The following is a 24,911-nucleotide window of genomic DNA, read 5'->3' as shown; positions in this document are numbered from 1 at the left end:
GTATAAAAAGACGACAAAAGATTAATTTTAACTCAGGGATCCTTAATGGAATATCTACCTCATAATCAAATGCACAAAAATCTTAAATCTTTACTCCAAAGATGCCATTAATGTTTCGTCTGCTTAGTTGACATCCCACCTTACAAGATCACGCTACTAGTCATGTGACCTCGCTGGTAGATTTATTTTCATGGCATGCCACTTTTTGAAAAACTTTTAGTTTATGTTGAAGGGTGAACAAAGACATTTCCTTAAGGTTGAAACACAATTTATTCTGGGAAGTATTATTATTAACCACTGTAACGAAAGTTCAAGAGAATTCATGAAACTGAAAATAGCTCTATTTTACCCGCCTCCCGTAAGTCACGTGTTTGTAGGCAAATGCAACTCAAGGAATTCCCTCTTTCAGCCAATTAGAAAGTAGCTAACCTGTAATACCTGGGTCGTATTGTGACGTTTTGTTGCATGATTGGACGAATGAGTTTTTCTATAAACCACTTTACAACTCATAGTATTTCAATGACGAAATAGGACATCCCAATCTAAATATATCTAGCATTGCCATTGGGTGACAGGGGAGGCATGCGTACTTGTGTAGTACACAGCTTCCGTTTAAGTGGCAAACAAGCAATGACAACCAGAGTGTTCAGTATAAGAAAACATGACAAGGTAGAATAAAACGTTTTAATGTATGTGCATCCAAATAATGATTATTTCCGATTATCTATCTGCAGTTTATTTGTAATCGACAATCATTTATTTTGACTTAGATCGAACGATTAACCGATCCTACGATTAATCGCTCCAGCACTAGTCGTATGTTCTTTATCTCCTGAGTGATACTGAAGATCCCAACAATAGTAGATAGTTCTGAAAATGTCCCTATGAGAGCTGTATCTAACAATAACAGGTTGAGATATTTGCTTGTGTATCTTAGACAAAATCTGTTAAGATTGTTCTTGTGAACATTTTGAAAGAGAAGCTGAGATCTCGACTATGCGGTGATCCCAACAATGTATATACATGTACTTTATTACAGCTCTTTTGTCTGCGACTTAGATAATGACATTGACCACACCCATGGAAGCCAGTTGCCATTGCAAACCGTGCTAGCTGTACATAGTGACTTATTGACTGGTCACTTGCATGACTACAGGTGCTGATCTAGGGACATATCACACTCAATAATATCAGCGCCCATGAAGATCTTGGTTAGAATAGGTCTTCACCAACCCATGCATGTCGTAAGAGGCGGTTTATGGGATGGGGTGATCATGTTTGGTGACCTGGTTGAAGCATGTCATTGTATCGTGTCGATGCTCATGATGTCAGTCACTGGATTGTCAGGACTCAGCTATTTATAGAATGTTGTGATATGGCTGGCATGTGGCAGGGCATGGAGTTAAACAACAAGCATGTATCTGGTATATTGTTAAGTGGTGCATTCACAATGGTAAAACAACGAACATAATAATCTTGAATATACTGAATCTGATTCAAGGTGATGCATCCTTTTCAGGTATTATCTGTCCATTCTGGTAGATAACACCACTGGAATCTCTGTTCTTCTAAATGAAAGTGCCACCTATATTCAATTGACCCTGCAGCAATCAAATCAGAATGCAACAGTCATGCTTTAATCGTCAAGAACAACATATGTTCTGCCAGTTTTCTGATGTTAATGAAGCTTTGTTCCATCCTGTAGCTGTAGGAATATATGTAAACATGTGACCCAGTTTGCAGACTGAACCTGTGTAGAGTTCGGCACAGTGGGACTTGGTGTTGTACATCATGATCTGCCTAACTGATGCAAACCCAGCTGGGGACTTGGTGTTGTAGATCTGCCTAACTGATGCAGACCCAACTGTAGGACATGATGTTGTACATCTGCCTAACTGATGCAGACCCAACTGTGGGACTTGGTGTTGTAGATCTGCCTAACTGATGCAGACCCAACTGTGGGACGTGATGTTGAACATCTGCCTAACTGATGCAGACCCATCTGTGGGACGTGATGTTGTACATCTGTCTAACTGATGAAGACCCAACTGTGGGACTTGGTGTTGTAGATCTGCCTAACTGATGTAGACCCAACTGTGGCACTTGGTGTTGTACATCTGCCTAACTGATGCAGACCCAACTGTTTGATGTGATGTTGTATATCTGCCTAACTGATGCAGACCCAACTGTGGGACGTGATGTTGTACATCTGCCTAACTGATGCAGATCCAACTGTGGGACTTGGTGTTGTACATCTGCCTAACTGATGCAGACCCAACTGTGGGACATGATGGGACAGGATGTTGTATATCTGCCTAACTGATGCAGACCCAACTGTGGGACGTGATGTTGTACATCTGCCTAACTGATGCAGACCCATCTGTGGGACATGATGTTGTACATCTGCCTAACTGATGCAGATCCAACAAATGTAACTGATGTTGTACATCTGCCTAACTGATGCAGACCCAACTGTGGGACGTGATGTTGTACATCTGCCTAACTGATGCAGACCCATCTGTGGGACGTGATGTTGTACATCTGCCTAACTGATGCAGACCCAACTGTGGGACGTGATGTTGTATATCTGCCTAACTGATGCAGACCCAACTGTGGGACGTGATGTTGTACATCTGCCTAACTGATGCAGACCCAACTGTGGGACGTGATGTTGTACATCTGCCTAACTGATGCAGACCCAACTGTGGGACGTGATGTTGTACATCTGCCTAACTGATGCAGACCCAACTGTGGAACATGTCTGCAATAAGTGTGTTTTCCACCTGGATACATTAATCAGTGGTGTAACCCATACCATCCATCATTTGGTGGAATCCGGCTGTGTGTGTTGTTAATGTGTGTAAAACAGCACCATTGTGTGAATAATTCAACCCAAATCACCATGACCCATTTACTTGAGCGTTCCTTGCAACCTAATAGCATGACAACACTCTGTGTTACTACCCAGTGTATGAGATGCGGCTTGTGTACCCGTATTTCTTGTTGGCGTGAAAAGGTGCTACGTCTTACTGACTGGTAATTAGACACATATTTCTCTCTTGTGACATGTTAAGCTTCCAAGGCATCTCATACACAGATACAAATCTTCATCTGTCCTCTGAAACACTGTTATTTTAACAATGTCTGTCATCTGAACAACAAAGTAATGTCTTAAATACTGCAAGTTAATATTGAGTTAGGATATGATATATGGATGAACAACTTCTTTGTTGCAACTCCTATCAGGGGTGGAAATAACCCATTGCCCGACGTCCGAGTCCAGTGTTTTTTTCTGTAGGGCAAGCAAATTTGTATATCACACTGTACTGGTGTCCAGTTGACTTTCCAAAGTTAATTATGTTGTTTATTTAAAAAATCAACCAGAAGATGGCCAGTATAGTGGAAAAATTATCAGGGCAAGTGATTTTACATGTGCCACTGTACCGGAATACACCAGCAATTTTAAAGTTATTTCCACCCCTGATTATGTACAGTGAGGGGATTTAGTCTAGTGGTTAAAGCGTTATCTCCAATCCCTACATGGGTACAACGTGTGAAGCCCATTTCTGTCCCCATACATCTATTGCATAAAGCCAAACTCTCATCAGTACAATGAGGAGTGATGTTTTGATGTAGACCCTAACACCAAGCAAGCGTGATAACAGTGTTAGGATCTACTGGAAATGTTGCTCCTCGTTGTACATTTATGCTGGTCCTGAGTGATACACAAATCACCATTACCAAACCAACACAGTAATTATAACTGCATTAACAGAAACTGGGAAAAGTTTAATTTAATTTGAAATAACTTTAACTGGGGCTGAATATTGGCCTCTGAGCTGGTGGTTGTAAAGTTTGTAGGGGGTTCACATGGACTAAGCTACTGGTACACATAATCATGATAATTAATGTTATCATGCATGTGTGTCATTCTAGTGTGTGTCGTTCAGGTATGTGTCAATCCTATCTGTGTCATTTCATTTCCTTGTCTGTTATTAGTTGCAAATTGCATGGTGTGTGTTTTGGGAAATGTAGCATCACAAATCAAACATACAGCTGATTGTCCAGCAAGTTATGTTATTGAAAACCATGGCAAGTTCCATGGAACTATATCAGGCCTTTATTTCCATAATTTTCACGTTTGACATTGTATTTTTCCACACTGGGACATGCATGTGTTTTCTAGATGTTTAGCATGCTGCATCATACTGATGGTAAAAAGGCAACCATCGTTATTAGGACCGTGGTGACCTACAGTATACAAATCATATCTACACTGAACATAAAATGTTAAGGATCATTGATATTTCAGGGAGATACTTATATGAAATTATGTCTTTACCATGTTCAATAAAAGTATATATCCCTATGTCCTGATGCTTAGTTTTATTGTTTTGTAGGGGCGGAGGGGTAGCCTTGGGTACAATGTGTGAAGCCCATTGGTGGTGTTCCCTGCCGTGATATTGCTGGAATATTGCTAAAAGCGGCGTAAAACCATACTCACTCACTGTTGTTTCGTATATTTTATCTTGATGTAGGTCCAAGTGCTTTGTTCTGAATATTCGTGATAATGTATTTCGTTGTTACATAATGTTTGTGTATTCTGCATGATCAGGTGCTCAGTTGTGTATTGCTAATCAGTGGAATGTCCATGTTAGTGTTGAGCTCAGTTAATGACAGTCATTCTTCTACAATCTAACCATCAGTAAGTTTAATTTATTTTTAAATAATAGTCTTCATAATTTTTATCTGCATCTGTTAATTTGTAAATTGGATGTCATCATCCAAATCCAAGCTGTTTCAGTTGCAATAATACCTTGAACATGTTGAAATTGGTATTGTATGCAGAGTTTTGTTATCCACGACTATGTGAGTGGTGAAACATGTCAAAGCGACTCATCCTTACCATATTTCTCCGTGTATATGTAAGGTTTTTTGTATCTGGAATTAGAGGGGTTTGAAGGATTTATGATCTCACAATTATCTCTTATAGGTCCCCTCAATGTCAATCAGCATTCAATAGCAACTGATTTTGTTTGAAAGTAAATCTTAGCATTTTGTCTGAAATAACTGTTCCAAGAACTATTTTGGTATATGTGCTTCCGTTGTATGGGAATTGCTTGTTCATATTGTATATTTTCGGCAAATGATTTTGGTTTGGTTTGCTGTTTATCGCCGCACTCCGCAATATTCGAGCTTTATGGCACCGGTTTGTAAACAATCGAGTCTGGACCAGACAATCCAGTGATCACCAGCATGAGCATCGATCTGCACAATTGAGATACAATGACATGTGTCAACCAAGTTAGCGAGCCTGACCTCCTGTTCCCGTTAGTCGCCTCCTTGTGACAAGCGTGGGTTGCCGAAGTTCAATTCTAACCCGGATCTTCACGGGTCTTCAGCAAATGAAGTTTGAAAGAGCCTCGCCTTAATCATGCAGAAGGTCTTCAATATCCCATTTAGTTTTTCAGTATTCAATAAAATAGGTCAACAATATCTAAGTTAGTAGGTACCTAGTATCCCAATATCGCATTGAATAGGTTCGAGTATCTGATGTATGAGAACTGCAGTATTGAATGCTTTTCTTAAAAGATGTCTATAGTGGATCCTATTGTCTGGACTGTTCAGTTGGGTAATGGCTTGTCCTGTCCAACTGTTGTCCACTGCTCATCCACTCACCAACTTCGGGCTCACAAACACTCACTCTCGCTCACTCACTCACTGCATGTTTATTGTGAATAATGTCGCTTTCTATGGAGAGAAACTGGGAAATGCATTAATATATTTCATACTTTCTGACCAAAAACAATTTGTGTATTTCAGTAGCAGTGAAACTGTCATATATGAGTTGAAAACATAGTTCATTATCATGCATGAGATGGTGATGGTTGGCAACATGCTTCGTGGCTACCTTTCTGTAACAGTATCTTCAGCGTACCATGTGGCTAACCATGGCTGGGTGATTCCATTCACTGCCAGTGTTTAATGATACAATGTTACCATGGTAACTGTAATATTATGTAAATACATTCATTTCTAACAGTATATTCATAGTTCTAGTTTAAAATTATTATTTCAGTTTATGTTGCAATGTATCTAGTGATAAGTGCTGTGGAAAGTAAGAAATTTCTTTTATGTACATTTGAACATTTTGAAGATTTTTGAGCAGCCTTTCTAAACATCATATTCCACTCAAAATATATTAAAGAACTGATTTTTACATAACTGTCATGTGCGTCAGAATCCCCTTTCCTCTCACATTATGCTGACACACGATGATAGTCCGGGAATACCAGTACTGGACAGTCACTCGCAAATTCACTCACGAGCATGGTGTGCATTCCTGGTATTGGCTACCATTATTGTGCTAGTTGTTGACTGGTTTCACCACCTTTGCCTCTATTTCCTGCGTGATTGGCTTCTGGGGCCTGGGGACCCGTGAAGATCCGGGGTAGAATAGGTCTTCAGCAACCCATGCTTGCCACAAAAGGCGACTATGCTTGTTGTACGAGGCGACTAACGGGATCGGGTGGTCAGGCTCGCTGACTTGGTTTACACATGTCATCGTTTCCAAATTGCGCAGATCGATGCTCATGCCATTGATCACTGGATTGTCTGGTCCAGACTCGATTATTTACAGACCGCTGCCATATAGCTGGAATATTGCTGAGTGTGGCGTAAAACTAAACTCACTCACTCACTCTGGGGCCTGGGGGGATTCAGGGAGTCAATGAATCCTTTGATTTTATGAAATACATGCCTCCTACAAGTTTGTAACTGAAAACTAACAATCCTCAGACTGTGGCATGGTGTGTACACCTGGTGCTTCTGGGCTAGTTCCTAACCGGTTTTATGACTGCCTGCTTTCACTGCCTCCTTGTCTATTTCCTGCAGGATTGGCTTCTATGCCAAGGGGAATTGTTCCCGTCACAATCTGGCGGAAATATTGCCGATGTGACATAACATTTTAACCCACTCACTCACTCTGCTGGGGGACATTCTGGTTATCGTTAAAACTTGTGCTTGTATTGCCTACTACATCCTTCGACCATCCTATTTAGGAACCCAACAATTAGTGGTTTTTTGTTGTTGTTAGAGACAGGATATTTTACTCCATCTGCTTTAGAACACGGATTTTGTTCAGGTCATGCTTTCACAGAAACAATCGATAGTGCTGGCTCATCTGGCAAAGTGCACATTGCCATTCTTTGTCATAATTGATAATTGAGTAATATTCCTCTTCATGAGAATGGCTTGATCAGTGTTAGCACAGATGCATTTGTGTCAAATAATCTTTGCAATATATTGTGATTTATTTCAAGTGACCCGTGAAGATCGGGGTTAGAAATGGTCTTCACTAACCAATGAGGGTGCACTCTCATTATGACTACTCCCAGTTTGACTACCCGTCCAATACACAATCTGTTCCAGTCAAATGGTTTATAATTACTAGCTCTCTCCCCTCCATCAGGTAGACTGTTCCACCATAATGATATGTATGACACAATTATAGCTGTACCAGGTCCATACAGTATTAATTCAGCTAATTACATAACAGTGTATACTTCAACTACTAAAACATATGAATATGATTACAACAATAAGTATTCATGTCTTCATGACACTAACATGTCCAGCTACGTTACGTCATTGTTACAAATACTGTTTTGCCACCCAGCCTGCAGCACGAACAAAGTCAAGAGGTGACTTCTGTCTTCTCCGGAGCTGATCCTGCAAACAGCAGAGGCGAGCATCTAGCTCTCTGTACTCCGTCTCCTGGGTGGTGCAGGAGCTCCATGGTCCAGCTGGGCAGGAGTTCAGTCCAGCTGCCCGCCTCCTGGGTTGTGCAGGAGTTCCATGGTCCAGCTGGGCAGTCCAGCTGGGCAGTCCTGGGTGGTGCAGGAGCTCCATGGTCCAGCTGGACAGCCCGTCTCCTGGGTCCATGTGCAGGAGCTCCATGGTCCAGCTGGGCAGCCCGGGCAGCCCATCTCCTGGGTGGTGCAGGAGCTCCATGGTCCAGCTGGGCAGTCCGTCTCCTGGGTTGTGCAGGAGCTCCATGGTCCAGCTGGGCAGTCCGTCTCCTGGGTGGTGCAGGAGCTCCATGGTCCAGCTGGGCAGCCCGTCTCCTGGGTGGTGCAGGAGCTCCATGGTCCAGCTGGGCAGCCCATCTCCTGGGTTGTGCAGGAGCTCCATGGTCCAGGTGGGCAGTCCGTCTCCCCCTGGGTTGTGCCAGGAGCTCCATTGTGCAGGAGTGGTCCAGCTGGGCAGTCCGGGTTGTGCTTTTCCATGGTCTGGGCAGTCCGCCTCCTGTGTGCAGGAGCTCCATGGCCCAGCTGGGCAGTCCGTCTCCTGGGTTGTGCAGGAGTTCCATGGTCCAGCTGGGCAGTCCGTCTTTCCTGGGTTGTGCAGGAGCTCCATGGCCCAGCTGGGCAGTCCGTCTCCTGGGTTGTGCAGGAGTTCCATGGTCCAGCTGGGCAGCCCGTCTCCTGGGTGGTGCAGGAGCTCCATGGTCCAGCTGGGCAGCCCGTCTCCTGGGTTGTGCAGGAGCTCCATGGTCCAGCTGGGCAGCCCGTCTCCTGGGTTGTGCAGGAGCTCCATGGTCCAGCTGGGCAGCCCAGCTGGGCAGCTCCATGGTCCAGCTGGGCAGCCCGCCTCCTTTCCCCATCCCTCGATGAACTCACAGCAGGGATGGGGAACGTCCCTTTGGGTCGGAGCCATCAACCCACACACTCACAACGTTGTCCTTGAATGCCTCACAGCCTCGGATGTCTGGTGCTTGGTTCAAGGCCTCCAACCAGGTGTCTTGCACTACCTGGATAGTCAGTGGTTGAAGAGGTCTGCCAGGGTTTGTTGAACAGCATCCTTCAGCACATGAACAAGACAAGACTACATCTTTGAACAACACACTTTCAGTAGTCAACCACATTACCAGACTTGTTCACCTCATACCGAAATCCTGCAGTATTTGTGGGGCTCCAGTATTTGTCCGGCTCCTCTGAGATACAACAAACTCTGCTTGCTGAACCCCAGCCATAGCTAACAAATAATCTCTGTGACTGGGTCTTATATACTTGGTGATAAATGTGACATTTAAAACATTTTCATGTTGTATCCCTATAACTGAAAAGCTTGGGTTCTATTTATGTGGAGGTATTATGTCCAATTTTCATAATAAACAACCTGTACTATAAGTATACTAAGTTTTAATCCGAGTAGAGGAGTTATCCCCAAATATCAGAACAAACAATGAATGATCACAAGATCCCTGATTCACTAAGCTTCTAATGCTTCAAATGATCTTCCTAAAAGGTTTATTTCAAAGAGTAGACAAACTGGGAGTAATCAGCTATACAGGTATAGCACATTATTAAGTGTAGGGGTGCTTCATTATATGTTTACGTTCATGAGTAGTCAAAATGGGAGTAGTCAAAATGGGAGTAGTCATAATGGGAAGATACCGCCATGAGAGGCGATTATCGGGATCAGGTGATCAGGCTTGCTGACTTGATTGACACATGTCATTGTATCCCAATTGCGTAGATCGAAGCTCATGTTGTTGATCACTGGATTGTCTGGTCTAGACTCGATTATTTTACAGACTGACAGATATAATTTGAATATTGCTGAGTGCGGTGTTAAACAACCAACCAACCATTTCAATTGGCAAATAATATGTTATGTTTTTGTGAGCCCTTGGCGTCGTGAAATTGGCCAAAGTATTAAAATTATATATTTTCAGAGACTAAGCGTTAGTGAACCTTGTCTTGATCCATGTTTGGATGCATTGCCATGGGATGGTTCCTATCTGTGCTCTGTCAGTCTTTCAGCCAGCTGCAGTCCCAGTGACGGCTACAGTTACTACAGCAACACCGGCAACAGCGGCAGCTGGTCACATGTGTGCTTCACACTGATAGTGGTCGCTGGCTGTTGTTTGTCTCTGAAAGCATCACATTGATTGATGTTTACACAGTGCATGAATAGCTGGTGATTGGCAACAGGATTAGTACAGAATCATGCTGGCTTATCATGCTTATAATGTATTCTGTTTGAAGTGTGTCAGGTGGATTTAGACTATTGAAATCATCTTTGTTTGATAGTACAATATGCAAAGTTTATTGCATTTAATGTTTCTAAATCTGATGAGGCAGTTGTGTAGCCTTGTGGTTAAAGCGTTCATTCCTCACACTGAAGACCCGGGTTCGATTCCCCATATGGGTACAGTGTGTAAAGCTCATTTCTGGTGTCCCCCGCTGGAATATTGCTAAAAAGTAGACCCAGTCACTCGAAAACTGACCCCTTGGAAAAGAATACTCAGCAGGAGGGCACTTGTATACTGATTTCTCAGTTAATCCCACTAACCTGAAAACAGACAACCAGGAGCAAAGTTCTTCCAAATCTCAAAGACAGTAATTATTAATATTTGGTATTGTTTCATTCTCAAAACTGGATCCTTCGATTTTCAGTTGACCAAAATAGCTAAGATGGTGAGGATTGCAAAAGGCAGTAATGATACAATAGCATCTTAACAACCAATGTGTTGAGGTGAGGTGAGGTGAGGTGAAGTTGGGTTTAACGTCGTGCTTGAGAATATTTCGCTCATATGACGACGTGCATGCGTGTGTATGTGTATGTGCGGCTGCTTGTACTAGCCCAGACTGAAGCTGGTTTTATAGTGCTAGCCCACTGAGATACCTTGCCGCAGTGAAGCATGAATACCCCACTCAGACACATTATACTGACTCCGAGCCAACCAGTCCTTGTTGTACCCACTAATGCCGAGCGCCAGGCAGGGACCAACAAGTACCATATTTTAACGTCTTTTGGTATGACGCGGTCGGGGATCGAACCCGCGACCTTCCGCTCTCTGGGCGGACGCTCTAACCACTACACCACGGAGGCGGTCCAAATGTGTTGATGTAAGTTCTGACATTCCTAATACCATACTCCCTGTGATTGAGTGGACATAGAAATAGATTCATTCCAATGAAGGGTCATCCTGATGTCTCAATTTGTTCTGCAGAGTTACTCCCCTTAGGTGTGTCAGGAAACTGAGGTTGATGGTTCGAATCCCAGATTCACCTTGTTAACATTAGTTTGTCAACAATGGTGAACGTCTTGTGCCTGCGTTATTTGTGTTACAATGCTCTTGCTCACAGCTGTGATATGAATATTTTATAGGATATTTATATAGCTCACATATCCACGCAACTAGTACATACTCAAGCCGCTGATATTTTTCTTCTCAATCATTGGATGTCAATCTCAATGGCACATTGTATTATCAATCTCAACTCCACGGGGAGCATATAAGTGAAATATTGTTTAATGTGGCCTAGGTCAGCTCACTCATTCATTGTGACAGGCATGTTTGTGTGGAGCTTCCAGGGCATGTTTCTTACTCTTGTTTCTTTTAAATTGTGGATTGGATGGATACCATGGTTTCTGAGCATTTACAGCACAGGGCCTAGATTTTCGAAGCTTTCTTAGCTAAGATATCGTAAGTTAATGTTAATGTATGGCACTTACAGCCCTTAGCCTAAGATAGCTTCAAAATCTAGGCCCTGATGGCCATGGAACAACTGTTTGATGCATATTTTGTTCTTATTCAACACTTGTGTGTATAGCTCTGGTTTGTGTGAAGGTGAAAGTTGTTATTTGCATGTTTATTGCTGTCATCTTGTAAAATTAACCGTTTCAGTCAGTAAGTTCTTGTCTTTGTCTTTGTGGTCAAGACTACCTCAGGACCAATATAGAAGTCTTGATAAAGTGATTATTGTTTGCCTCGGGGTGTTTGTATTCCTTAAAATGTCATCTTGTTGTATTGCATTCCAATACATCCATGGAATACTGAAGCGTGTCCCGTAGTGTGACAGAAACATTAGTCCTGGGTTCGAATCCAGGTTCACTCCGATTGTTTCTCGGTTTGTGGGCACCATCAGGTGTAACCATGGTGATAAGTGTTTGAGACCTACAATACAATTGGCTTTCCTCCCACTTCAAGCTGCCGCCTTGACATAAACAACACACTGCCTCTGTGGTGAAACTGATGGAGAGAGGATGGTGGTTCAGTCATACCAGAAGAATCAGAAGGTTCTTGATGTACGCTGTCCAGCACTCCAGCAATAAGGTCTTGGAGCCTGTATACTGTGTCTGTAACCTGTCCAGCACTCAGCAATAAGGTCTTGGAGCCTGTATACTGTGTCCTGTAACTCAGCAATAAGTCCTGTATACTGTGTCTGTAGCACCCAGCAATAAGGTCTTGGAGCCTGTATACTGTGTCTGAAGGGGGGCATTCATGTTAAACTGTGGCACCGTGTCTCAATGTGCTGGCACTATAAATCTACATAAGTGTGGACTTGTACCAACAACAGTTCACAATGCATGCATGTCAATATAGAAGTGCTATAGTCTTGAACTTGATTTTAAAATCTGTTTCACCTCATCATGATATAACTGAATTACTGATCTAAGCATTAAACTCACTCACTGACTGTTTGTGTAGGCTGACGAGTCAACAGAAGAGTACACCATCACAGAGAAGATAACTCGGGAGTGCAGCAAGATGTTGGCTGAGGTAAGATCTTCCTTCTATAGACCACTCTACAGATTATACACTCACGTTTCAAACAAGGAACTTGTCTATCTCTCATAGTACTGAACAATTAATTCCTTTCAAAATCATCTTTTATATTCATTTAGTTTTTGCCATGGAATATTTGTTTGGGCCTTTTTCTATAGGAATATGATGATGTAAATAAGTGAAGAGATCTTTACATTGAATGTCATTTCTCATGACAACTGTAAGTACAGTATTGAAAGATTTCATGATCTTAAGATCTTAAGGGTTTTAAACTTTCAAGTCATTGCATTGACTATTTGTGTATTATAGTAATTTTTCTGTGAGTCAGAGATGTGTTTTCACAAGTCAGTCATTTGTATGATAGAATTTATTTCATTTTAAACCCTCAAGTTACTGTCATGTATGAAGTTAATTTGCTGTTAATTTCACAATGCTGGATGCATTGCTATGGGCATTATGTGCATCTTGCATGTGCCAAGCCTTGATCTGTATTTGATTTGTTACTTAACCGTTCATCTCTGACCATCTCTAACTGCATGCTAATTGATTTCAGTGTCTGTATCACAGGTGGCCTGATCTTTGTTAGTGATGATTTTCATCTCAGCATTTCATATAAATTTAAACTTATATTTTCGTAGTAATGGTGATTAATTGTTAAGAAAGTCCTACATTTGTGTTTTAGAAACTAGTTTTTCTGTGTATTTTTCGGAAGACCCAACATCTGTAGTATGTGACACTATACTGTGAGACCCTGTTGGTGTAAGGCATCAGTAAGATTAGTAAAGGATGCTTTATCTATATTCAGAGGGACATAATCTAGTGTTTCATATCTGTGAGTTAATCGGGGCACTATTTCACAAAATTATCTTAGCTCTAAGATGGCCAGAATTCATGCATAGGCTTACAATGACTTATGATACATATCAGGCCAATATCATAATATCAGTCATCATTATAATCATAATCATCATAATTCCATATTTGCCTATGATACACATTGTGCTAAGATTGTCGTAATTTAGGCATAATGTGAAAATAATGGTATCTCCCACAATACTTACTACACTAAGATGGTCATCGCTTGCCAGCTCGGGTAGGCTTATAATAGTTGCTACACCAACATCACTCGTAGGGCCCAGGATGTTATCAGTTTTATTGGTAATGCTTCCATAATGGTGATTCGCTGTATTTCTGTTTCGACTTTCTTGCAAGAATTCTTTCGAAGGCTGAAATCTGTTGCAGACTTTCATTACATTATTAATTATGTTCATTTAATAAGTTTGATATTGTTTCCTGTTAGAGTAAAACTGCATTTTGTTCTATTTCTAATATCCTTGATACAGCTCTACAGTTGGCATGCTGAATGACGATAGACAGAGCTTGCCGTCTGTATCTGAGCATCAGCTGTGTTGACTGACTTTAATACTTCCCCTGAGCATCAACTGAGTTGACTCACATTAATGCTTTCTCTGAGCATCAACTGAGTTTACTGACTTTAATGCTTTCTCTGAGCATTAACTGTTACTTCCCCGAGCTGACTTTGCTTTCTCTGAGCATTAACTGAGTTGACTGACTTTAATACTTCCCCTGAGCATCAACTGAGTTGACTCACATTAATGCTTTCTCTGAGCATCAACTGAGTTGACTGACTTTAATACTTCCCCTGAGCATCAACTGAGTTGACTCACATTAATACTTCCCTGAGCATCAACTGAGTTGACTCACATTAATGCTTTCTCTGAGCATCAACTGAGTTGACTGACTTTAATACTTCCCCTGAGCATCAACTGAGTTGACTCACATTAATGCTTTCTCTGAGCATTAACTGAGTTGACTGACTTTAATACTTCCCCTGAGCATCAACTGAGTTGACTCACATTAATGCTTTCTCTGAGCATTAACTGAGTTGACTGATTTTAATACTTCCCTGAAGCATCAATAGGTTGACCTTGTGCTTTCTCTGAGCATCAACTGAGTTGACTGTTTAATACTTCCCTGAGCATCAACTGAGTTGACTGACTTTAATACTTCCTCGCATGGTGTTCCTGATGTTTGTGCATGATGTTCATTCCTTGTAGGAGGTAAACAAGCTGCAGTTTGATGTCCTGCAGTCAGCAGGGTGTCCTTTGGCCCTTGGTAGATAGTGTGTTTTTATTTTTTCATTTTTCTGAAAAATATCTGGTTTTATGTTATTATGATGATCTGAAACACATGGTTGAACATAAGAATACATAATTTATGGATACTCAGTTGATAATTCATTGATTTTGTTTGGTGGAGGAAAGTTTGGTTTCAATTTGGAAACAGGAGACTAACTATTTGTTTATCTACATTTTTGTGTGGACAGCACAGTACTATTTTCAAATACATATCAAAGCATTTTGTTGTCCTACTTGTACAGCACACTCTGTCCACTTATTTGGGGCTGAGACACAACTCAGTTTAGACATGGTCCGGTTTAGTGAGGATAAATCATAACAGGAGACAAAGAAATGGGAAATAAAACTAGGTTTGAAAGAAATGATTCTTTTCACCAAAATATATCCCTTTTTCATAGATACGTATCTATATATTTCATAAAGTTATGGAACTAAAAAGTTAGCTGTAGCTGTAAAGTGAATGTTTACTAATTATTTTAGAATTTTAATAATTTTGAAACAGAGTAATTTCCATGGGAATATGAAATGCTATTTGTCTAACAACTTGTCTCCCATCAGTTAGTTATATTCAGTCCTTGTCTGAAGGCAAACCAGGAACAAGCTGAGTAGTGTATGTTCTGGACTGTATTAAAACAAAGTCTGAGTCCAGTTTGGACAGGTTCCACTATACACAGGGTAAATGAAGCCTATAGTTTGTTTACTTGTACATGCCCGATGTGCGTGATCCTGCTGTATTAGAAACTTTGCTTTTTGCCTATCCCTGTTCTGGTGCATTGATAATGGCTTGGTTATAATCAACCTCTGATAGTCAACTTTATATGTAAAAATGGTCCAGGGTTTTGTTGTACAAAACAACCTTAGCGCTAAGACTGCTTTGTACAACAGCACCCAAGGCTCTAGTGCAAACCTTTTGTCACTTGTTCCCAAAATTTGTAGCAAGTCAAAAATGTTTACTTGCTTAAATTTTGTGTCCGCTGTGATTGAAACATTGACAGCTGGTTCACGAGTATGGCTGCCAAAAGGTTCCAGTCACTGAGGACTACACTTGTGAGATTTAGCAGCAATATTCAGTATTCTTGGGCATGTGTTAAGACTGTGGGTGAAAAGTAGTATTTATGAATTTCATTTCCCCTGTTAGGCTGTTGCACCTTGTTCTGCATGGTCCACACAAATGCTTGTATTAGTGATTCCAATAGTTTAGACATTGTTGTACAAGTGAGGTCACACAAGATATATGGGGGCTTGCTCTTCTACTTGTTTTGAAGAATTGGCTATGGTTTTCATGTGTGTCTCATACAAAATATTTGACTGTTGTGTTTTTAGAGAAAAAAATTTAAACTGTGGAAATGTTAGTCTGACAAAATTATTTGCATATTTGGGCATTTAAAAAAAAAATGGTTGTTGTTTTTGGGTCCACAGTAGTGGTGGTCCGAGTAATTGAAATAATCGAAGATTGGTCGAAATGACTAAACAACCAAGCAATCGATCATGTTTTCTCATAATCGAACACAAACAATTCTGGAACACTTGTTTGCATTAACAATATTTTTCACAAGGTTGGTTTTGTCTGTTACATTTCATAAACATTACAAGCTCGTTCCAAGTCAGGATTGAATTTATCTTAACCAGAAAAATTTGATAAATGATGCTGACCAATTATTTTCGATGATTGATCGGTTGTAATGAACCAATCATCAAGTATGAGATTTTATCCAATTCCCAACACTAGTCCACAAATACACCATAACAATACTGACATCCCCAAGCATTTCAAATCAGGGATCTTTTCTTAATAATGTCTGAGCGCACTAGTCAAGTGATAAATAAGTAGAAAGACACAACAGTACAATAATTAGTGGTTGTGGGGATACAGTATATCTTCTTATATAATCGTTATTTTTGTTTTTTCTTTATTGATTGAAACTGTAGAATTTCTAATGTTTCCCACGCTTGGACATGTCTCTCCATGCGGGTGCCTGTTTCTGCGGGTCTGCTTGTGGTGGTTGGTGATTGGTCTGTCTGTGTGGTGCAGGATAGTGCTGTCGACCTGTCAGGGGATCTGTCGGGGGACCAGTCTGCAGGTGGCGGTGATGTAGAGGAGGGGGAGGGGCTGCTGTTGCTGCCCCCTCATGAACTCTTGTGGGACGATGAAGCACTGTTGCAGAGGTAAACCAAGGCCTGCTTATGAAGTGGTTCGGTGGGACCAAGGAATGATGTTTTTCTGTTTTATTTAAGCTTTTAGATTTTCTCATGTATATTCTGCTATTATTTTGAGATTTATTATTATTTTTCTTATTGTTTTGTTTAGCATCAAATCCATATTAAGAAAATATATTTATTATACCTGGGTAACTGTGAATGAAATTCAGTGCATGCAGATCCGTTACCCGAGGTGATAAGAAAGAAGGGCCATGCGCTACTGGTGAATAGAGCCTTTGTAAATGGATGTAATATTATATTACAGATGGAATTGATTGTATAAAATCCTTGATTGTTCTTTGTCATGGTTATCCGGGTTAGAATTGATCTTCAGCAACCCATGCATGTCGTTAGAGGCGACTAATGGGATCGGGTGGTCAGGCTCGCTGACTCGGTTGACACGTGTCATCGGTTCCCAATTGCGCAGATTGATGCTCATGCTGTTAATCACTGGATTGTCTGGCCCAGACTTGATTATTAACAGACTGCCGCCATACAGCTGGAATATTGCTCAGTGCGGCGTAAAACTAATCTCACTCACTTAAACAGTCGCACACAAAAATCATAACCTAAAGTCTAATTTGGCAGATAATGGCTTTATTTCATTTTGTTTCTTTTAAGAGTCATATTTTTGTGTTATTGTCCAATGGAAAACATTTCCTTGAAAATATGTTGAAATTGCATAATAAACCAATTAAAATGAAAATCATTTGACAGATTTGTCTTTTTCAAATTATTGGGGGATAGGTTCACCCCACTAACTTAGTGTTAGGTTTTGTGGAGGAACTGGTCGCCCCTATTCCATGCTGTTTACATGTATGATGTATGTAACACCATAGGCTTGTTGTATGAGCTGGTGAGGTTTGTATTGATGGAGTATGTACAGATGACAGGATCTCTGTGTGTGACAGTCATAGTCTGACTGCCATGTTGGTGTGTTCCAGAGTCTGCCAGGAGAATGGTCTCCTCATGTCTACACTGGAAGCCAGGTCAGAGGAACTACGCAGAGCTAACTGTCAAAAGATGGGTATGTTGAAGTTCGAACCTGAATTGACCTGAGTATTGAATTAGTTAATATGCCTGGTGTTGGGACTAGGAGTCCTACATGTCCGTTAGGTTCCAACTCGTTCCACAAGTGTGGTGACACGTGTGACCTGCATCTCTTCATACTTTCTTCTAACATTTAGCGTTCATGCTCTCAAATGAACACAGATTCCCATTTTTTTGTTTTTGTTTGTCATCACCTGACTGAAACTTTCGGGTTCACCAACATGTCTGATCTCTTCCTCCCTCCCAGATCATGCTGTGATGTAACTGATATACTGTTCAAAACAGTGTTAAACTGAGTCAGGTACACCTACAGAATACCGGATACCTACCAGCCATATTGTTTAGTGTCACGTCACCCTAACCCTAACGCTAAACCTTACCCTAACCCTAACCCTAACCTTAACCTTAACCCTAACCCTAACCCTAACCCTACCCTTACCCTAACCTAAACCTAAACCCTTACCTAACCCTAACCCTAACCCTTAACCTTAACCTTAACCCTAACCCCAACCCCCAACCCCAACCCCAACCCCAACCCTTACCCCAAACCTTAACCTTAACCTTAACCTTAAACTTAACCTTAACCTAAGTAAACTTGCATGCTTTCAAGGATGGCATAAGGTATCCGGTATTCTGTAGTCTTACCCTGAGTGATATGTTAGCATGGGGATGCACTGGATAGTATTTAAATTATGATGTACCTTGTCATGATTGTATGAGCTTTAGGACTCATCTGTGCGGTATTCTTCAGCTCTGGCTCGGGAGAGAGACGAGTTGCTGGCCTTGCTGGATGTGAAAGAGAAGCTGAAGTACGAGAGAACGAGAAGCACCGCCTCAGACGAGGACTACGGCACATACTCATCAGCAGAGGTGGGCTCAGTTTAACCTTGACCAGCAATAGACATATATAGTTCACCACCACCACAGGGGATTGTGGGTTAGAATAATCAATGAATTGTAAGAGGTGGTTTGAAGGATCCGGATTTGTGACTGTGACTGTGACTGTGTGTCAGCATACATCGTGTGCATTGTTGCTCACACTGTCCATCACTGTTTGTAAATAATTGAGTCTGAACTCGTCAATCCAGTGATCAACAGCATGACCCACATTCTTTGCAATGGTGATACAATGACATGTGTCAACCAAGTCAGTGAGCCTGACCACCTGATCCTGTTAGTCACCTCTTACGACAAGCATGGGTTACTGAAGACAATTCTAACTGGGATCTTCATGGATGGACTCTGACAGGTTGTTGACATATATCTTGATTAGTGCTCAGTGCAGCAGTGAACAATGCACACACAGAAAAGACAGTGAAAGGTTAGAGTTTGTCTTCAGCAACCACAACTTGTGTTCCGAGTTGACCAGTGAGATTGTGTGGGTAGATCTATATTCATGATGTCAAGAGCTGGACTGTATAGATAGTTGTCATATAGCTGGAATATTGCTGAGAGCTTCTTTAAATAATGAAAATGTTACAGATATGTTGTGCTTGCAATGAAACACCAATACAGATTTCATTCTAGGCCCTACCCGTGAAGATCCGGGTTAGAATTGATCGTCAGTAACCCATGCTTGTCGTAAGAGGCGACAAACGGGATCGGGTGGTCAGGCTCGCTGACTTGTTTGCCAAATGTCATCGGTTCCCAATTACGCAGATCTAGACCCAATTGCGTAAAACTAAACTCACTCACTCATTCTAGGCCCCATCATTCAAGCATTTAGATTTTTCTAAAGATACTGCCACTGAAGAAATAATTTGCAAGGTTGATTTCTGTCCAAATGATTGATAAAGTGTATTTAACAATCATCACTGTCAGGAATTTGAACTGCTACAATGTGCCTGCCAAACTGATTATCTAATTGAAATATGAATGGTTTTGTTACCTGAAAACCTTCCTAGAACACTGCATCAAGGTCACAGTGCCATTCTTACTACAATGTATTCTCCCTCCCCCAGCTGGCAGTGTTGGGGGCGTGTCAGTGCCGGGGGACCAAGACAGAGCCATGTGGGTGTGCCCACGCTGCAGCCAACCTCCGCAGGGACACTCTCAGGCTCAGGGAGGAGGTAACTTGATAGACATGCTTCTTCATGTCAGCTGTTGATGTTTGCGTCGGTGTCATTGTGAGGACAAGGTCATCTGAGGTCAAGGTCAGGGAAGGGTTAACATGGGTACTGGGGTCAAGGGGGAAGCTTGTAAGACCTCATTGTCTTGTATTATTGCATTAAATGTGACAAGAACATGCAATGTTAAAACTTTTATAAAATTTGTATGTTTGGACCAAGACAACCAGTTTTGCTTCCAAGGGCATTAGGAGCGGTAGGTTAGCCTAGTGATGAAAGCATTTGCACATGGCTCTGGGTACAATAAGTGAAGTGCATTTCTCATGTCCCCGCCATGATATTTCTGCAATACTGCTGAAAGTGGCGTAAAACAATTAAGAATAAGAGCATTAAGAATCTAGATTCTCTGCCTTTCCCAATTTGATTTCAAAGGGCAGCCAAATCCAAGATAAATCCCTGTATTTAAATATTAACAAGTGCAAGTATATTTGATACATACAAATATTTGAGCTTTGCTCGAGTGTGTGTGGTGCTGCTGCAGATTGAGCTGTACAAGCATCGGAGGGATGAAGCTTATCTCACCGTGGATGCATACAGGAAGGCCTTTGAGGAACAGCTCAACAGGAACAAGTTCCTCACCCTCAAACTGTCTGAACTCACCATACCTGCCTCCTCAAAACCTGTCAAGGCAAAGGCGGCTATCAAGTGGCTTATCAGCGTTCTCAATGATGGTAATATATCTCCGTTCTCAGAGACTGTGGCTGGAATAAGTCCAGACTCTCGTGGCTGGTTACCACCTCAGTCGAGAACCCGTGAAGATCCGGGTTAGAGTTGATCTTCAGTAACTCATGCTTGTCGTAAGAGGCGACTAACGGGATCGGGTGGTCAGGCTCGCTGACTTGGTTGACACATGTCATCGGTTCCCAATTGTGTAGATTGATGCTCATGCTGTTGATCAATGGATTGTCTGGTCCAGACTCGATTATTTACAGACCGGCGCCATATAGCTGGAATGTTGCTGAGTGTGGCGTGAAACTAAACTCACTCACTCACCTCATTCGTGAAGTGGACAGAGTGTCAAGGTCTCGATCCTTTGCACTTCAGGGTGGTGGGGTAGCTTACTGGTTAAAGCGTTAGCTTGTCACGCCGAAGACCCAGATTCGATTCCCCATATGGATACAATGTGTGAAGCCCATTTCTGGTGTCCCCAGCTGTGATATTGCTGGAATATTGCTTAAAGCGGCTTAAAACTATACTCACTCACTCACTTGGCATATCATATTTAAAGACTTTTCATATCAAATGAAAAGAAGCTACTTGTAGTTACGAGGACCAGCCAGTGTTAAGAGGACCTGTGATTGGGGTTACAGCGTGTCGAGATGGTTTTGTTCATGATGTCAACCACTGGTTTGTAGAGCCCTGACTCTATATCTATATGCTGACTTGAATATCTATATATCTGCTGTGGAATATTGCCAACTGCTACAGACTAAAGCATCCACCCTCACTTGTCTTAGAATATCTGTGGTAAGATGAACAGTGGAAGCATGAACACTTGCTGTATCAAGTCTGATGTGCTTCCTTGCACTACAGGGGCGGTGGGGTAGCCTAATGGTTAAAGCGTTGGCTCGTCACGCCGAAGACCGGTTCAATCCCCAGATGGGAACAATCCTGTTTCTGGTGTCCCCCGCCCTGATGTTGCTGGAATATTGCTAAAAGCGGCGTAAAACTAAACTCAGTCAGTCAGTCAGTCAGTCAGTCAGTCCTTGCACTACATCAGTGTCTTCAGATGGTTTCATTTTAAATTTGAGCTTTTGCAGTAGTTTCAATTTGTTGTTATTAATGTGACTATTGAATATGTGTTCCCCAAGCTCTGCTGATTTATGTTTTCTCAGTCAGTGGTTGTAGTTTCCATGGAAAAGATGTTAGCTGCATCGTCATCCCGTTTGTATGGAAATGAACTGATATTAGAATCTGACGTCAGTCTTTTACTAGGAATAAGCTAAAAAAGTGAATTATATTTCTTGACATGGAACTGTTGCATATGCCTGTTTGTGATTCAGATGACCTTCACATGTCCATCCCACACCATGGCCTGCCCAACGGCCCCCTGTCCGGCATCAACACAACACTGATGACCCCCCAGGAACTCATCACACTGCTGTCTGAAATGGTAAGTCTCTGTGACGTGACGGCAGGGAATAGTGCTGACTCAGCAGACTGCTGTCTGAAATGGTAAGTCTCTGTGACGTGACAGCAGGGAATAGTGCTGACTCAGCAGACTGCTGTCTGAAATGGTAAGTCTCTGTGACGTGACAGCAGGGAATAGTGCTGACTCAGCAGACTGCTGTGTGAAATGGTAAGTCTCTGTGACGTGACGGCAGGGAATAGTGCTGACTCAGCAGACTGCTGTGTGAAATGGTAAGTCTCTGTTACGACAGCAGGGAATAGTGCTGACTCAGCAGACTGCTGTGTGAAATGGTAAGTCTCTGTTACGCGGACGGCAGGGAATAGTGCTGACTCAGCAGACTGCTGTGTGAAATGGTAAGTCTCTGTTACGGACGGCAGGGAATAGTGCTGACTCAGCAGACTGCTGTCTGAAATGGTAAGTCTCTGTGACGCGACGGCAGGAATAGTGCTGACTCAGCAGACTGCTGTGTGAAATGGTAAGTCTCTGTGACGGACGGCAGGGAATAGTGCTGACTCAGCAGACTGCTGTGTGAAATGGTAAGTCTCTGTGACGGACGCAGGAATAGTGCTGACTCCAGCAGACTGCTGTCTGAAATGGTAAGTCTCTGTTACGTGACGGCAGGGAATAGTGCTGACTCAGCAGACTGCTGTCTGAAATGGTAAGTCTCTGTGACGTGACGGCAGGGAATAGTGCTGACTCAGCAGACTGCTGTGTGAAATGGTAGTCTCTGTGACGCTGTGACTCTGTGCAGGGAATAGTGCTGACTCAGCAGACTTCTGTGTGAAATGGTAAGTCTCTGTGACGTGACAGCAGGGAATAGTGCTGACTCAGCAGACTGCTGTGTGAAATGGTAAGTCTCTGTGACGTGACGGCAGGGAATAGTGCTGACTCAGCAGACTGCTGTGTGAAATGGTAAGTCTCTGTGACGTGACGGCAGGGAATAGTGCTGACTCAGCAGACTGCTGTGTGAAATGGTAAGTCTCTGTGACGTGACGGCAGGGAATAGTGCTGACTCAGCAGACTGCTGTCTGAAATGGTAAGTCTCTGTGACGTGACAGCAGGGAATAGTGCTGACTCAGCAGACTGGGTTGATATTACTGTAAAATCACCTACAAGGGTGGTATTGCTGTACCATGGAAGACTTGGTAATATTGCTGCTATCAACAACATGTGATCTTGCTAAACTGTAGCTGACTCTTGAGCTATTTGTTTCATTTCGGCCATTAAAGAAGGTAATGGGAAGAGGGTTTAGGATATAAACCTGACAATGATGTCCATATTGTCCTTATTGTCCTTATTGTCCTTATTGTCCTTATTGTCCTTATTGTCCATATTGTCCATATTGTCCCTGCAGGTCCATGAGAAATGTGAGGCACTGGCTCACCAGAAACTGGCAGCCCAGGTCTTGGCCAACAAGGTGGAATCCCTCGAGAAACAGATGCGTGCCCTCAAGGAGGAGGATGTCTTCACGTGAAGTCAGACAGCCAGGTGTCGGCCAACATAGAGGAGGATGGCTTCACGTGAAGTCACACTTCCAGGGGTTGGCCTACACGGAGGACTATGTCTTCACGTGAAATCAAACAGCACAGATAAACCTTCTCATCATATTTTGATCTCTCTTCATGTTGAAATCCGGAAATCCATCCAGAACATACAACAGTTTATTGACATGATCTAGTGTTTTCCAGGTGGCACTCAGGTGCAACACATCTACTTAATCTGATCATTGGTCTATTGATAAGTATTGATATCTTTATAACTTGGAGAACATTCTTGTTTCATAGCAACACATATTTTTATACACACAACTAAATTTATGCAGTTTTAAGGATGTATTTCTTTGATATGTAAAGTTTTTGAGATTACAATTACAGAATTTGCTTGCTTGTAACCACAGCTCAATGAAAGTGTTTTGAAGATTGTTTATCAGATATTTAGTGCTGTCTTGTGATAGAGATTTACCTCTCACATATTTGTTTATTGTTATGTGCCTTCAAAATAGGATTCTGACTGGGTTCTGTCTTTTGTTTAAAGTTTGATGTACTCAATTGTTGACATATCAGACATAAAACCAGTTTATGTTGTCACGTACCCAGTCACATGTGACATTCAGTGTCACACAAATCACATTGTCAGAAATGTTCTTTGAAAAACAAAATAGTTTTCAGTCCAAAGCATGTGACATGTAGGCCAGTGACAAATATGTATTGAAAGTGGTAATAGTTCATTTCTAATATCTACAGTTTGTCTGACTTAACTGTTACCTTTTGGACCTGCAAGTTGTCAGAAATTCTTATGGAATTATTTTTAGATAATTCTAGCATTAAAAACAAAGCTACACATTCTGAATCCTTTACTCACAAATGCTTGCATACTTTGATCATACATGAAAAAATTGTCCCAAGTAGATGCATCTAGAAAAATGTTTTCATGTTTGATGATTCTTTGATGTGTAGATGTGGCCATTTATCTACTTATGTGTTTTTGACAGTGCTGAATCCATGTAAGACCGATGTTTTGAATTTATTGTTTAAGTAAAATGTCCATATAATTGGCCCACACAATCTGTTTTGGGGTTTGTCGGCCACCGTACCCGTGGGTTTGTCGGCCACCGTACCCCTGGGTTTGTCGGCCACCGTACCCCTGGGTTTGTCGGCCACCGTACC

The 24,911-nt window shown here is 41.9% G+C and overlaps 1 protein-coding gene across 2 annotated transcripts in view; it reads left to right on the top strand.

Annotated features, from left to right (window-relative positions):
- LOC124263629 (coiled-coil domain-containing protein 125-like) overlaps nucleotides 1-24,632 on the top strand; it is a 31,037-nt gene extending 6,405 nt beyond the window's left edge. For both annotated transcript variants that reach the window (XM_046698278.1, XM_046698277.1), the window contains 8 exons: nucleotides 12,503-12,574; nucleotides 16,772-16,905; nucleotides 17,883-17,965; nucleotides 18,740-18,858; nucleotides 19,950-20,057; nucleotides 20,596-20,785; nucleotides 22,118-22,227; nucleotides 23,600-24,632. In XM_046698278.1, coding sequence (XP_046554234.1) covers nucleotides 12,503-12,574; nucleotides 16,772-16,905; nucleotides 17,883-17,965; nucleotides 18,740-18,858; nucleotides 19,950-20,057; nucleotides 20,596-20,785; nucleotides 22,118-22,227; nucleotides 23,600-23,719 — 936 coding nt within the window. In that variant the 3' untranslated portion in view covers nucleotides 23,720-24,632. The remainder of the gene's footprint in view (nucleotides 1-12,502; nucleotides 12,575-16,771; nucleotides 16,906-17,882; nucleotides 17,966-18,739; nucleotides 18,859-19,949; nucleotides 20,058-20,595; nucleotides 20,786-22,117; nucleotides 22,228-23,599) is intronic.
- The last annotated feature ends 279 nt before the right edge of the window (nucleotides 24,633-24,911 follow it).

The sequence above is a fragment of the Haliotis rubra genome, unplaced genomic scaffold, assembly GCF_003918875.1.
Source record: "Haliotis rubra isolate DU_JTF1 unplaced genomic scaffold, ASM391887v1 Scf891, whole genome shotgun sequence".
Classification (NCBI taxonomy): Eukaryota; Metazoa; Mollusca; class Gastropoda; order Lepetellida; family Haliotidae; genus Haliotis; species Haliotis rubra.
Note: the sequence above shows the minus strand (reverse complement) of the source record. Positions and strands in the feature narration are given on the sequence as shown.